The sequence below is a fragment of the Impatiens glandulifera genome, chromosome 7 (assembly GCF_907164915.1).
Source record: "Impatiens glandulifera chromosome 7, dImpGla2.1, whole genome shotgun sequence".
Lineage (NCBI taxonomy): Eukaryota > Viridiplantae > Streptophyta > Magnoliopsida > Ericales > Balsaminaceae > Impatiens > Impatiens glandulifera.
This window is the reverse complement of record NC_061868.1, coordinates 46,564,408-46,579,730: the sequence shown is the minus strand read 5'-3', so window position 1 is coordinate 46,579,730 and position 15,323 is coordinate 46,564,408. Positions and strand designations below refer to the sequence as shown.

General features: G+C 30.6%; 2 protein-coding genes across 2 annotated transcripts; both read right to left on the bottom strand.

The window, feature by feature from the left end:
* Nucleotides 1-404: 404 nt before the first annotated feature.
* LOC124910803 (glycine dehydrogenase (decarboxylating), mitochondrial) lies at nucleotides 405-5,885 on the bottom strand. Its single transcript, XM_047451484.1, has 14 exons — nucleotides 4,226-5,885; nucleotides 4,081-4,158; nucleotides 3,892-3,992; nucleotides 3,613-3,808; nucleotides 3,406-3,531; nucleotides 3,100-3,285; nucleotides 2,898-3,011; nucleotides 2,648-2,800; nucleotides 2,022-2,210; nucleotides 1,850-1,927; nucleotides 1,622-1,747; nucleotides 1,454-1,552; nucleotides 1,231-1,348; nucleotides 405-804 (listed from the first exon to the last, which is right to left on the bottom strand). Exons 1-14 carry the CDS (start codon nucleotides 5,702-5,704, stop codon nucleotides 713-715), a joined length of 3,135 nt encoding a protein of 1,044 aa, XP_047307440.1. The 5' UTR covers nucleotides 5,705-5,885; the 3' UTR covers nucleotides 405-712.
* A 3,769-nt stretch (nucleotides 5,886-9,654) lies between these two features.
* Nucleotides 9,655-11,850, bottom strand: LOC124910804 (zinc transporter 4, chloroplastic-like). Its single transcript, XM_047451485.1, has 4 exons — nucleotides 11,657-11,850; nucleotides 11,544-11,586; nucleotides 10,737-11,464; nucleotides 9,655-10,157 (listed from the first exon to the last, which is right to left on the bottom strand). The coding sequence occupies exons 1-4, from the start codon at nucleotides 11,669-11,671 to the stop codon at nucleotides 9,702-9,704; spliced, it is 1,242 nt and encodes a 413-aa protein (XP_047307441.1). The 5' UTR covers nucleotides 11,672-11,850; the 3' UTR covers nucleotides 9,655-9,701.
* Nucleotides 11,851-15,323: the final 3,473 nt, after the last annotated feature.

The following is a 15,323-nucleotide window of genomic DNA, read 5'->3' as shown; positions in this document are numbered from 1 at the left end:
AAGATGCTCTTTACCCATATTTCGATTGACATAGAGATTGACTACAAGTTTTCATTGGTTAACTCTCCCAATTTCAAAACTATCTATATTTAACATGCATCATTTAAAAGGACTCTATCCCGGTTTCCTTAAAAAGATGTGTGAAAAATAAAAATTTCATAAAAAATCTCATTTTTTATTAAGAAGTTATCCATAGAAGAGTTTGATGTCTAAGAAACTAAAAAAATATCCATTTCACTAGTATGACATTTGTTTGAAGAGTAAAAAATACATTTGAATCGCATATTGTGCTCTTTTAAAAAAAATTGACATTTTAAAAAAAACTAAATTGTTCTTTCACGTTAGTGGAATCGAACATGTAAATAACACATTTATTATCCATAGGCATAGGATGAGACATTAAGTAAATAAAAACCAAACACTATTATTAGAGAATAAAATTAAAACTTAAGAAACATGAGTATTAATAATTACAACATTAAAAGCAAGGAAATGTGATTCGAGGCTGCTGATCATCCCATTTCAAGATGATTAAGAGTCATTAGCAGCAACATGAATAGAAATGCATCAAAGATATTGAGTTTCCTTTCTCTCTTTTTTCTTTTTTCTCTTTTTTTCATCTATTTACAAGTTTGAAGAGCAAAGGCCTCGAATCCATGGGGGGAAGAGGGGAAGAGCTTCAATGCAATACTAGGAGGTACGGAGAAGGTTTTCATGCAGTTGCAGCCTTGGCTTCTTCGACAGCCTCTGTCGGAGGAAGGGTGCAGATGAGGTTACGATCCCCGTACACATTGTCAACACGGCCTGGTTGTTTAAACAATACACAAAACAATTATCATTTTCAGACAACAAACAAACACTTAACATTATAATCAAAATTTATTTTTCTTACAACAATCCCTTTTCTAAACTTCATGGACAAATAAAAACAGTAAAAAGTTTTTAAGAGTATAAGAAATTGAAAAATCTGAAGAAATTAAGTCCATCAAGTGTTTGTCAAAAAAGAGTTATTTCAAAAGGGCTCAAAAGTTTGGGACAGGATAACAAAATTTGAAAATAGTTTAATGGCTTATGGGCGTTTTCTAATGCTAAAACAACGTATTTTCTTGCATTTCAACAGACAAAAACCCAAGGCTACACTAACATTACAAGTAAGAGGTTATAGGAAGGTAATGTATATATAATACTTGTAGAGAAATAAGTAAATAAAAATAAAAATAGACACCGCACCTGTAGTGGGCCAAAATTTGGCAGATCGGAGCCAGGAAGCAGGGAAGGCTGCATAGTCCCGGGAGTAAGGCTTGCTCCATGTGTCCGCCATGAGCAATGATGGTGGGTGAGGAGCACCCTATGCATATAATAAAATGGACATTAGTTGTTTGATAATAAGCCTAAAAGGATTCTTTTATAAAAAAAAATAAGCCTTTAAGGATAAAAGAAAGAAAGTGATTACCTTTAAGACATTGTTGTGGACATCAGCTTTTCCTTTCTCAATTTCTGCAATTTCTTCTCTTATTGAAATCATAGCATCACAAAACCTGTCCATCTCTGCCTGCAATACACACAAAAGAGTCATTTCCAAGCTCAATAAACTTTTAAAAAACAAATACGCGCTTTTTACCTTACTCTCACTTTCGGTTGGCTCAATCATAAGTGTGCCAGGCACAGGCCATGACATAGTGGGTCCATGAAATCCATAATCAATAAGACGTTTGGCTACATCTTCTGGCTCTATTCCAGCAGTAGTCTGAAAATAATTATAGTAGTACTTAAAGTCTATATCTCAAATGATCTATTAACAACAAAGTCTATATTAAAATGGCTCCTTCTTTTAACAACATAGACCAACCTTGAATCCCCTTAGATCGACAATGAATTCATGGGCAACTGTTCCATTGACACCTCTAAAGAGAACTGGGTAGTGATCCTATCCAGACAAATACATCAATAAATGAAATCAATATAGAGGAAAAAAAAAGTGTCCAACTTTAATAGAAGAGTGAGTGAGAGAGATCCAGAACCTCCAAACGTTTTGCCATATAGTTGGCATTTAAAATAGCTATCTTGGATGCGTCAGTGAGCCCCTTGGATCCCATCATGGCGATATAGGTGTATGATATTGGTAGAATAAGCGCTGAACCCCATGGTGCAGCAGATATAGTACCCAGTGGCGCAAGATTGTCTGGGGCTGGTATCCCTCCAGTTGCCACCTTCAACATTTAAGGATTGTTTTGTTATTACTTAGTCATCTATGTTAACTTTTCAAAACATGATTCATGATTGAAGGATTGAGCCTTTTCCAAGTGATCTGACAATATCTTGTACTACATTTATAATCACACCCCTACTATTTACAACCATAACCCTATAATTCATCTCAAATGACTAGCTTTTCGAATCTCATACCAGACTGAAAAGCAACTCAAACACTATTTTAATCTTTTGATCCACAAAATACAGTTATCTTACTCAAAAGGACTTTTGGGCTCGGATTGTTGACCTTATAGCTGGGAATCAAGGTATTCTAAGATCAGTGATTTGATGTTCTTTTTAATGCATCAACTCATTTTACTAGCACATATCCTTGTAATTCTCTGTTTAATTTAATAATTCAAATTTAGTAGTAAAAAGGAAAAGGTAAACATACCACAGGATGAGATGGCAAAAAGGGAGCCAAGTGTTTCTTTACACCAATAGGGCCCATTCCAGGTCCACCTCCTCCATGTGGAATACAGAAAGTTTTATGCAGATTGAGATGGCATACATCAGCCCCTATCCAACCTGGACTAGTCAGCCCAACCTACACACAAATAAAATTCAAAACACAAATCTACAAAAGCAAGGTTTTTTTATCAAGCCGAATGATTGAGAGAAACAAATTGATTGAATGAATAAACCTGTGCATTCATGTTGGCTCCGTCCATGTAAACTTGGCCACCATTGTCATGAATTATCTTACAGATCTCGTCGATGCCTTCTTCATAAACTCCATGAGTCGATGGATAGGTAACCTGCATTAAATTAATATGTTTTCAATAAAATGATATATATTCAATTAAAAGTAGTTGTAGAAGTTATAATAATAATAATCCACATTACCATGAGAGCAGACAAGTTATCTTTATTGGCTTCAGCAGCCTTCTTCAGTTCTGGAATGTTGATGTTACCCTTAGAATCAGTTCCAACCGCAACAATTTTCATTCCACACATAGCAGCACTTGCCGGATTTGTTCCATGTGCAGAGACAGGGATAATACACACATCACGATGATGGTCACCTCGTGCCTACAAAACCAAACACCAAGATTCGTCATCACCTTTAACCACAATTTTTATTTTTAATTTGAGATTAGGTTTTTTCTTGAAACCGCAATTAACAATAATGATGAAGATCAACATACGGACCAGATGATAAGCACGGATGACCATAAGACCGGCATATTCACCAGCTGCACCAGCATTAGGTTGCAAAGAGAACGAATCAAATCCAGTTATTGTACACAGCAAATCACCCAAATCCCTGAACATTTCCTGTTAAGAAAAAAAATATTCTTTAACTTCCTTTTTTTAGCAAAATTTGAAGTTCCTCAGCATAAAACTACAGCTAGCTACCTGATAACCCTCTGCCTGTTCGGTTGGTGCAAACGGGTGAATGTCAGAGAAGTTTGGCCATGTAACCGGCATCATCTCAGTAGTTGCATTCAGCTTCATTGTGCAAGAACCAAGAGGAATCATACTGTGGCAAAGTGACAGATCCTTTGATTGCAATTTGTGAAGGTATCTGAGCAAGTCATGTTCTGTGTGGTTCCTGCAATTCATATATCAATACCAGATCAACGCCTTTCTAACCCAGAAAAATAAACTTTTATAAATATTTGTCAAAATACATACGTGTTGAAGATTGGGTGCGTCAAGTACGGGCTTTTCCTTGCAAGCCCGGATGGAATAACGAATTGAACTTCGGGTGCAAGAGATGCAGCAGTAAATGGAACCTAATGCAAAACAAAACAAAACAAATCATTTAATTTCTTCCTATTTTGAAGAACTAATCTGAGTTTTAGTACTATGATTCAAACTCGCCTTCTTTCCAGATGCGAAAACTTCGAATAACTTGTCAACATCTTCCAAGGTTGTTGTTTCATCGAAAGCAACAGTTACCTGAATGGAAAGCTAGTTAAGCACTCAAATTTAAACGAAAGAAAGAAAGAAGTACAAGAAAACTGACTGTTTTATCGTCCAAAATTCGCAGATTAATCTCCTTCTTGTTCGCAGCTTCAGCAACCGCTTTAGCATCAGAAACCTTGATCTTCACAGTGTCGAAAAAGGGGAGCGGTTGGACTTCAACTGTCCCGAGTTTCGATAATCCGACTGTCAGAGTCGCAGCTAGACCATGAACCCTTTGTGCTATCGTCTTGAGTCCTTCAGGACCATGGTACACGGCATACATAGCAGCCATGTTCGCTAGCAAAGCCTGGGCAGTGCAAATGTTGCTGGTGGCTTTGTCCCTCCTGATATGTTGCTCTCTAGTCTGCATAGCCATACGTAAAGCCTGCTTCCCAGAAGAATCAACACTGACTCCGATGATTCTTCCCGGCATCATTCTCTTGTATTCTTGCGAAGTTGCCAGGAATGCAGCGTGAGGACCTCCATATCCCATCGGAACACCGAATCTCTGCGCAGAACCAACGACAATGTCGGCTCCAAACTCTCCAGGCGTCTTCAACAACGTCAAAGCTAACAAATCGCTAGCCATCACCACCTTAACACCGTTTGCATGAGCAGTTTTCACAAACTCTCCATAATCCAATATCTCACCTTCAGTTCCAGGATACTGAACAAGAACTCCACAGACATCGCCAGATTTGTAATCAATGTCTTTAACATCTGAAACAACAACTTTGAGATCAAACCCATCTGCTCTAGTCTTACAAATGTCGATTGTTTGAGGGTGACAGTTGGAAGCGATGATGAAGGTCTTCTTCTTCCCTTTGAGAATACTGTTACACATAGACATGGCTTCAGCTGCAGCAGTTCCTTCATCAAGTAGAGAAGCGTTTGACATTGGAAGACCAGTCAGATCCGTAATCATGGTTTGATAATTGAGAAGAGATTCAAGTCGGCCTTGAGAAATCTCAGCTTGATAAGGTGTGTATTGCGTATACCAACCAGGATTCTCCATGATATTCCTCAAGATAACAGGAGGAACGAATGTATTATAGTAACCCATTCCAATGAAAGACTTAAAGACCTTGTTTTTAGAAGCTAATTTTTTCATATGATCAATCATTTGAGACTCGGTTAATCCCTCGTCAAAAATAGAAAACTTCATGGAATCAAGACGAATCGATTTAGGAACAGTTGCGTCAATCAACGAATCGAGTGAAGTAAATCCAACGAACTCGGCCATTTTAGACTGATCATCAGGTGTAGCCGAGTTATGTCGTCGAGGAAATGTATCGCTCTGTTTGAGAGCATCAAGGGAAATGGATCGTGTTTGAGATCCAAAATCAGAAGATCCAGATTGATTCCTTCTACCATTGAAAAGGGTAGAAGGAGATAATGAGGAAACATACCTCGGAGGAGAGTAGAGTACAGGGGATGAAGAAGAGCCACCAGCAACGGATTCATAAGCACGGCCATGCTTTGAATCTGAGAGAAGACGGCGGAGGAGTGCCCGGTTCGCGAGCCGTCTAGCACGTTCCATTTCTTCTAATCAGAAATCCGAATTCAACAACGAAGTTGAACCCAGAATGAACGAACCAGAGGAGAGAAGAAAGAGATGAAGAGAGAGAGGCCACAATGCAAAGTGATCTTATCTCTTTTATATTGAACCTAGAAAGTGAAGTGGAGGTGGGTTGTTGATATAATACATATATAATAATAATATATATAGAGAGAGAGAGAGAGAATCTATCAGTTTTCGGGATCTGGTGGTGGTGGGTGAGGAGAGGGAGAGAGAGAGTAGGGTTCAGATGAAGAAGACAGGGGTTTGGCAACGTGGGAAGATCTCCCTCTTTCCATTAAAGACCAATCTTTGGGATTGAATTGTGAAAAATTTCCGAAAAACATGGGAAAATGGAATGAATGGAAGGAATTGAATGGGAAGAGATTGAGATTCAGTGGATCAAAATTTATATATTTTTTGAAACTGTGAAAGATTTTCATGGCCACACCACTCTTCTTGGCTAATCCTCTTTCACTGTAGGCTTGGCTTATCTCTTCATTTCACCTCACAACATTTTGAATTCTTGTCTTCTTCTTCCATTTCCATCTTCTGCATTATCTTTCACATGCAAATAAATATTATTGTTTGATTTTTGTTAATAATGTCTTAACAAACATGAATTAGAGCCATGATTTCACAGTTTTGTGTAATATCTTCCTAAGAAATTTAGGGTGGTATTTTGGAGTGTTTCGGGTTCGGGTGGATAGGATAACAGATTTGAGCGATAATAATTTGAACCAGACTAGTTTAGTATTTTGTGTTAAAATCATGAACATGAGATGTTTATATGTGATTTATCCGACCATTATTCGATTTACCTAACTCAACTCAACTTAGTCTCATATAATTAATTCACATAAATATATATATTTCAAATTAAAATCACATTGTCACCAAACAAATTTAAAGTTTACAAATCTACATGCAAAATATTATACAAAGGAAAATGAACAGTGAGTAAGAAAAAACAAAAAAACAATAAAAGAAATTTGTAAAAATGTTATCGGGTCTATTTAAGTTATTTTAGGTCGACCCACTTTTGATCTGTTTATTAATCAGGTTAAACAAATTAATCTAATTTTGACCCGATCAAAAAAAAATGCATGAAACTAACCTAATTTTTTCGTATTCGAATAGTGTTTACTTTCGTGTCCAATATTGTAATCCTATAAAATGGCCAAGATTTAGTGGTCTAATAAATTAAGAATAATGTTTATGATATTAAAAGTGTCTATTCATATTAAGAATGGATTAAGTAAGTTGAATTGAGGATGTGATTTTTGTATTAAGTTTTTTAAGTATAATTAGTTTTACAAAATTATTATCTTAGATAAAATAATATTTTATAATATATGCTATTAAAATTCAAGTTCCAAAAATGCTTTCAGAAATGAACACAAGGACACAATTTGGATTTTGGAAAAAAAACTTGTTTTAAATTTATTTTAAAAATATTTTTTTATTAAATAATTTATTTAGATATTAACCAATTTAATAATATTTTTCCAAGCAAACTTAACTCCACGTCTCTTTAGATTTAGATGTTTCCAAAACAGGTCTAATTTTTAATTATTTTTTGTATGACATTCTCAGTAAATTAAAATAAGAGTTACATCAGAGAAATTAATTGGTAAATAACAAGATAACATTTATAAAATTAAAATAAATAATGAATGGTTTAGATATCAAACTGTAAAACAATCTACAAAAATAAAATTCTTAATAAAAAAATTTTAACGATCATACAATTTGTTAAATGTTTATTTAAAAATAAAAATATTTAAATTCTTAAACGATAAATTTTATAGTAGAGCAAATCAAACAAACCAATAAAACAGTAGAGAAAAGATCCTACCAAATATTTTAAGCCACAATTAAAATGATATTTAACCCAAGTTACAAGAAAAAAAAAAGTCATTTCATATAAAAAAATGAAAAATATACCTATATAATACATCTTTATAATATATATATATATATATATATATATATATATATATATATATATATATATATATATATATATATTACTTTTTTACATAAATTTTTTATAATCAAAACTAACCCAACATTATTTTATTTCCTCTTTCATGTTACATTATTTATTATTAAATTAATTAATAAAAATATAAAAATATTATATATTTTAAATTGTTATATATTAATATCATTTAAGTAAAATTTTAATCTTCTCAAAATTATCACAAATTAGAAAATAAAAAAAAATTCTCTTCAAAATTTTTAAAAACCCAAACCATCCTTTAAGATGTTTAAATATGTATAGACCACCAACTAAATCCAAACTGTAATCTGGGAGGAGTAAATCCAGAATGTGTATATTAAAAAGTTAATTTGTATTAATAAAGTTATTGTGTATTTAATTTTGGTTGCTAAAAACAATGCAATTTTAATATATTACCTATTTACATAATCAGTGGCTTTAAGTTTCGATACTGATTTTTTTATAAATATATACATATAGTTTTAAGTCAAATTAAACGTATATATTTGCAGCATTAAAAACTATCAAATATTAATTTAGTGTAATTGAATTAAATGAGTATTTTATGGGTTTTTTTTTTTTGTAACGAACATGTTTAGATTGTAAATTTGTAATTTATGATGATTAAATAAATTGTGAAGAGGAGAAGGGTATATATACCCCATGATAGGGGATGACACTTTTCCACGAATTTTTTTTATAATAGTTTTTATATTAATGAAATTTCAATTTTCACATAGTTGAGGAATGCAATATTGTGTCGGGTTACCAAAATAAATTGATCACATTAACCTAGTCAAATATAACAAGCTTATTTAAGTACTTGTAGTCATTTTATATATATATTTTTTGAAATAATAATAATAAAAAAATTGATCTCATTAACCTAGTCAAATATAATAAGCTTATTTAAATACTTGTAGTCATTTTATATTTATTTTTGGTTGAAATAATAAAAAATAAAAAATAAAAAATAAAAAGTGTAAAAGGAAGTCAACAAAGTGAATTATTGAGTTGGTACACCAAATTCCATGCCACTTAGTTTGTTACAATAACTATTGGATGCAATATTGCTTTAATGCTAATAAATATCAAATTGTAATTGAAAATAACAACAATTGAACAATCATTCAACTATTTATGCTATTTTATTTCAGAAAATAAAAACTTCAATTTTTATTTAATATGTGTAATTGTAACCTTATGTGGGTCCCAAGAAAGCTAGAACAGATCTCACCTAACACACATGTTTCTTTTCCTTTTTTATTCATTTTTAATTTTTTTTAATCCACCAACCTCATTCAAATAAATTTTTTTAAGGAGTACAATACTATTTTATAACTTATTCATGGTAATTCATTGAGCCTTTTATATGTGATTTATCACATTATCAAACAATAAAAAAATTATTTGGTTTTTCAATTTTTTGTCAAAAGACATTTTTCTTTATTTATCTACTTAACAAAATAATTTTAATAATAACTTACAATTTTAAAAGAGGTTCCTAATTTCTAATTTAGATAACTCTTAACCTAATTAAATAGTTATATAATCTAATTTAAAATCTATTTTAAAAAATAAAATAAAATAAATATTATATAAAAATAAAATAAATTTATATTTTTAAATATATATATATATATATATTAATCATTCAAATAAATAAACTAATATAATTATTTTTTAATATTATATCTCAAATTAAATTTATAATTATTATAATGTATATATATGTTTTAACGTAAATTCTTATTATTTAAAATAAAATTGATCTAAACACACTTCATCAAATTTTATCTTTTTAAGTTGAGCATTTAAGTGTATCTAATTCATTCAACAATAACCATTTTTTTTTATGCTATTGGGATTATATCTCTAATAGATGATCATCTAAATCTAAAGAAGTTCAAATAGAAACTAGCAAAAGTAAAAGACCAATAAAATAAAATACAAGTTCTATTAGAATAATAAAATTCAAGCCCACAAAGCAAGGGAAGACATCAATGAAGCTCCAAGAAAAAGAGCAAAATAAGACCCTATTTGAAGTCTCACATTACAACTCATTCTCTTACTCATGAAATCGGCAGCAATCAAGTCCACAAGGGACATGTACACCAAAATCCCAGCCGATATAGAATCTAAGATTCCCTCAACGATCAACGCTCTCGGGCTGTTATTGTTGTAAGACTTTGCAATGCCCAGACCAAGGGCAATCCCCGATGGTGTTGTTAGGGCGAAAAAACACGCCATTATGGTTGATTTCAGGTTCTTAAATCGAGCTTCCGATATACACCCTCCTAGGGCAAACCCTTCGAAGAATTGATGAAATGATAGTGCCCCAATTAATGGTCTTATGGTACATGGGCTTTGTGATACCCCGAGTGATAGACCGATAATGATCGAGTGTGATACTATCCCAAGTTCTAGTACCTGTCAATAAACATAAAACAAACATCACATGAGAATGTTTCAATTTGTTTGCTCAATTTGCATCAAAATCTCGTTTTGATGTCATTCGGGATAACTTATAACGAATCATGTCATAACTAGTAATATTCTCGGGATAACTTATAACAAATCATGTCATAACTAGTAATCTTCTCGAGATAACTTATAACAAATCTTATCATAACTAGGAATCTCCTCGGGATAACTTGTAACAAATCTTGACATAACTAGTAATCTTCTCGAGATAACTTATAACAAATCTTATCATAACTAGGAATCTCCTCGGGATAACTTGTAACAAATCTTGACATAACTAGTAATCTTCTCGAGATAACTTATAACAAATCTTATCATAACTAGGAATCTCCTCGGGATAACTTGTAACAAATCTTGACATAACTAGTAATCTTCTCGAGATAACTTATAACAAATCTTCACATAACAATTAATCTTCTAGGGATATCATCAATCAATAAAAAATGTAATTTTTTTTCAAAAAATATGCCATAGACTTATTTTGGTTCCTAAACTAGATTCAAATGTTGGAAATTTGTGGATTACCTGTGAAACAACAACATGCCTCAAGCCACCATCTTCAGAATCACCAAGCGCAAACTTATGTGAGTGACCGTGACTGTGGGTATCTTTCGAGTTCCCTTCACAGATTCCATGGCCATCTGGATTGTTATGGTTATGTCTGTGATGGGCAGCATGGGCATGTATCCCAACAATATGCATCCCTTCATCTTCCCCACCAGTAGAAACCTTCAAGTTCTCCTTAACTTCAACTATACCTGAATCAGAGTCAGAAACAGCCTCAATCGATTCAACCCTCGATATTTGTTGAGCTTCCCTTTGCATCTCTTGTTTTCTCTCATAATACTGAGTCCCCAAGAAATCAGCTAACAGAGTAGCCAAAGCAGCCATCATAGCAATGAAACCCGAGAATGGAAACTTCGACCATGGGTATTCCGGTAAGCACGAATCAGTTAAAGCCGACGTACCGTCCGGTAGCATATGAACAAAACCAGTTGCGAGTATAACGCCGGCTGCAAAGGCCTTTGCTACAACGAATAGATTAGAATCTGTGCCGAGAAAACTGTTACGCTTTCTCCCTGCTACCAGAGGTATTGATATACCCACTATACCGGCAATCAAAATTGAAGTGATCGCGACCAATTTGAGAATGAATGCCGCGGATTCGTCTCGACATGATTCTATATCTAAGTCGGTGCCGCTTCCACAAGCGAGATTTGAGATTGAATTGGAAAGCATCTGGTGGGTTGAGTCTGTAGAAGAAGGAGAAGAAGTAGGATTAGGTCAGTAGAAGAAGCCAAGAAACAAAATGGATATGAATGAAAAACCTACCTGAGAGAGCAAAATATGGGTCGTAAAGCAACGAGAAGAGGTCCTGAAGAATTAGAAATTTGATTAGAGAGATGATGATGATGATGAATTGGCTATTATTGTGAGTGGCAAACCTCAATGAAGAACATGGCTGGCTGAGTAAGAACAGTGTGAGGATTTAAATGCTAGGGTTAGTTCGATCGAATGAATCTTGAATTGATGACGATAACTATCCCCTTCCTTCATGAAGAACAGATGAAAGAGAGAGAAGAGATCTGTAAGGGGGAAATATGTCGACATAATTAAACATTTGCAAGAACAAATGGTTTTGATTCATTGAAATCATATTCAACAAGAATAAGGATGATCAACAAAATGTCGACACTTCTCTGTAATTCCTTTTTCTTTTATATATATAATAAGAATAATATTCCGCCGTTTCCTCACCCATGTGAAAAATATAATAAATTTAAATATTTAGTGATTCTTCATATTTTTTTTTTAAGAAATTATCCTATGAAATTATTCTATCGATTACAGATTACAAGACGAAACCGGATGCTATATAAAAAGTCCTCTAGACGCATATTTTTATTTTTATTTTTGAAATTATTTTAAAAAAAAAAAATTGTGTCTCGCGATTATGGAATTTTCATAGGCATCGACAAAACACGACAGGGGCAATTTTGTAAAAAAAAAAAATATGACTCATTTATTGAGAGTCATTTAGTCAAATTTCGGTGACAACAATTTTCATCACAAACTTTTTATTAATAAAAAATTTACACAACAATTTCAATTTGAATTCTTATTTATAAATATTTAAATTAAAACTTGGTCATAACTAGATTAATGCTATACTTACTAAAATAAATGAAAGTTATTTGAAACTTGTTATAAATATTAAATACGGAGTCAAGAGAGAGTAAAAATAAATATAAATATAATAATATATTAAGTGAAAGAAAAATAAAATGACATGCTAACAAATTAGTTGAAGCGTGCACGAATGGTAATTTAAATATATTTCCTTTTCATTTTATTAATTAATATATTTTTTATTTAAAAACTGATTATTAATTTATTTTACAAAAGTTAAATATTAAAAACAATTACATTTAATTTGTATAATTATTATTATTATTATATATATTAAGAATATTATCATAATATTATAAAAATATTAATTATTATTATTATATTATTGTTGTTATTATAAGTAATATTTTTCGTATGCATAATTTAATATTTTAAATATAATTTATGTTATTAATTAATGAGGAGGGAGACTTAGTATAATTTAATAAATTCTTCATTTTTTAAAATTGTTTTATATAATCTATATATTAATAAAAACTAAATATATCTATGCTTATATTTTTCGAATTATTTGAATAACTCAATTTTAAAAAATATCATTACACTATTAAATCACTAAAATAATTAATCAATTTTTTTTATTTTGTCTTTATATATTAATACCGTTTAAAAAATTTTTAACCACAAATATTCTGTCATTTCAAATCACCTTCTAACATTATTTTTTAAATAATTCAAAATAAAATAAAATTTAAACCTTTATCCGAACAGAATATTTCACCGAATCACTTTAATAATTTGTTCTCTCTCTTTAAAAGTTTCATTCTTCATCAATTGGAAATACCTTTATTATTAGTCTCAATTCCTTTTAAAAAAGTTTATACACTTTTTCTCTCAATCAATGTGATTGTTCTAAAGTTGAACAGTTAAAGATATAAATAACTCTTCAATTTTACACAATTATTATAAGTCCCTCAACACAACTCGACCTCAATGGGATTGCCGGATTGAGTCCGAGTTTCAACACAACTCAGCTTTAGTGGGACTGAGTCCGAGTCTCAGCCCAACTCGATTTCATTGAGATTGAGTTCGAGTGAGATTGCTACATACTCAGTTGAATTTAGAGATTAGATGATTAATTCATTCTAATTTATATTGAGATAGAACTCACTGCAAACTAAAAACTCACACATAATTTATAAAGAGGTTAATTAAATTGCAACTATCTAAGGAATGAATTTTGTATGAAGTGTTTTTGTTACTTCCTTCAACTATTGTATTGTAGCTTCGAGAATTCATTTAAAAAATATTATTTTTTCCTTACTTTCCTCTTAATCATTATTAGCATCCCATTGTTGGTAGCTAACAATGTCATTTGTCTATAAAAATCATCTTATTTGCTAGAAGGATGACAAACTTTTGTAGGGATAACGTTCTTTTGACATAATTTAGTATTTGTTGTGAAATTTTCATTTTTATCGCTCAATTGAATTGATGTCAAAAATATCTCACTTTAAAATTGGCTACATTCTTATGTTTAGATATACTTATTCAAATGTCAATAATGTGTATTCTTATTTTGGATGGTTTGAGTTAATAATATATGAATAGATATTATAATAATATATTATACTTATTTTTCTATAGAGATTGATCCTCAATATAATAGTTTTTATATTTGTTATAATTTCTAACCATATTTTTTACTCTCATTATTGATATTTAAAATAAATTTATGCATATATATATATATATATATATATATATATATTTAATTTATGGAGAATGAAAAATTCTTCATAATATATGTAAAAATTACATTAGTGCATGGACAAGAATAAAGAATAAAATGTTTTTTTATTTAATTTATATTTATTAAAATAAAAAAAAGACACCGGTTTAATATTTTAACATCCTAAATTCAAAAAATAATTATGGATTAAAAACTTTAATCGTGTTTTTAAATGATAAAATAATAAGTTATTTTGTTTGAAAAAATATAAAAAAATAAAATTCAGAATTACAATTCCAATCTAAAATAAATGAAATTGAGAACTATAAAATTACAATAAATTTAATTTCATTGCAATTCTAATTTCAATTCTAATATAATTTTTTTGCTTTAAAGGTAAACTATTTTTTAAGATTGTCTACATTGACAAATTTAAAAAAGAGTTGTACGATGACTTGAAAAAGATAAATAACAAATTATTGATGAAATGAACAAATATGTGATTTTTGTTCATTTTTATAGAATTAGAGAAAAATTAAATTATAAAAAATTAAGAACATAAGGTGTCATGTCACTTTTTTATCGTAAAATAATAATTTTGTTTCGAAACTTAGATCTGTTCAAATGTAATCTAAATATACATTAATAAGTAACCTAACACATTATCTATATAGATTAAAGATGTACATGACTTTATGCAAATACATACCTTACAATGAGTTCACAATTTTATTTATTTATTTTGATTTAATTTATTCATATTTTACTATTAGTTAAACATATGACCAGATTTAAAGTATTGAAAGAAATCGATCCAACCCAATTAACGATAATCACTATAAGTTCATTTTTCTTAATTTAACAAAAAAAATAAAATAATAAATAACATTTTGTAATTTCTATTACAAAAATTGATAATGTTTTACAGCTAATTACAATGACAACAAATGCTAGTCCACGGCAAGCAACGAATATTTTGTAAATCTTGTATTACGTAAATCCAGCATTTTGATTATTATAATAATACGTCATTGTAGTCTCTGGTTTGATTTTAAATATTGAAAAAGTGTCTAGCTCTCAATTGTTAATAATATACAATTGGCTTCTTATTTTTCAAATAATCTACGTCATCTTCACGAAGAATAAAAGGATATTCAATAAAGAATTCCATGTCAATTTCAATGTTTTTTTTCATGTGAATGTGGAAGGTTTTCAACGAGTGAAGAAGCAAACAACTCAAAGTCCAATTT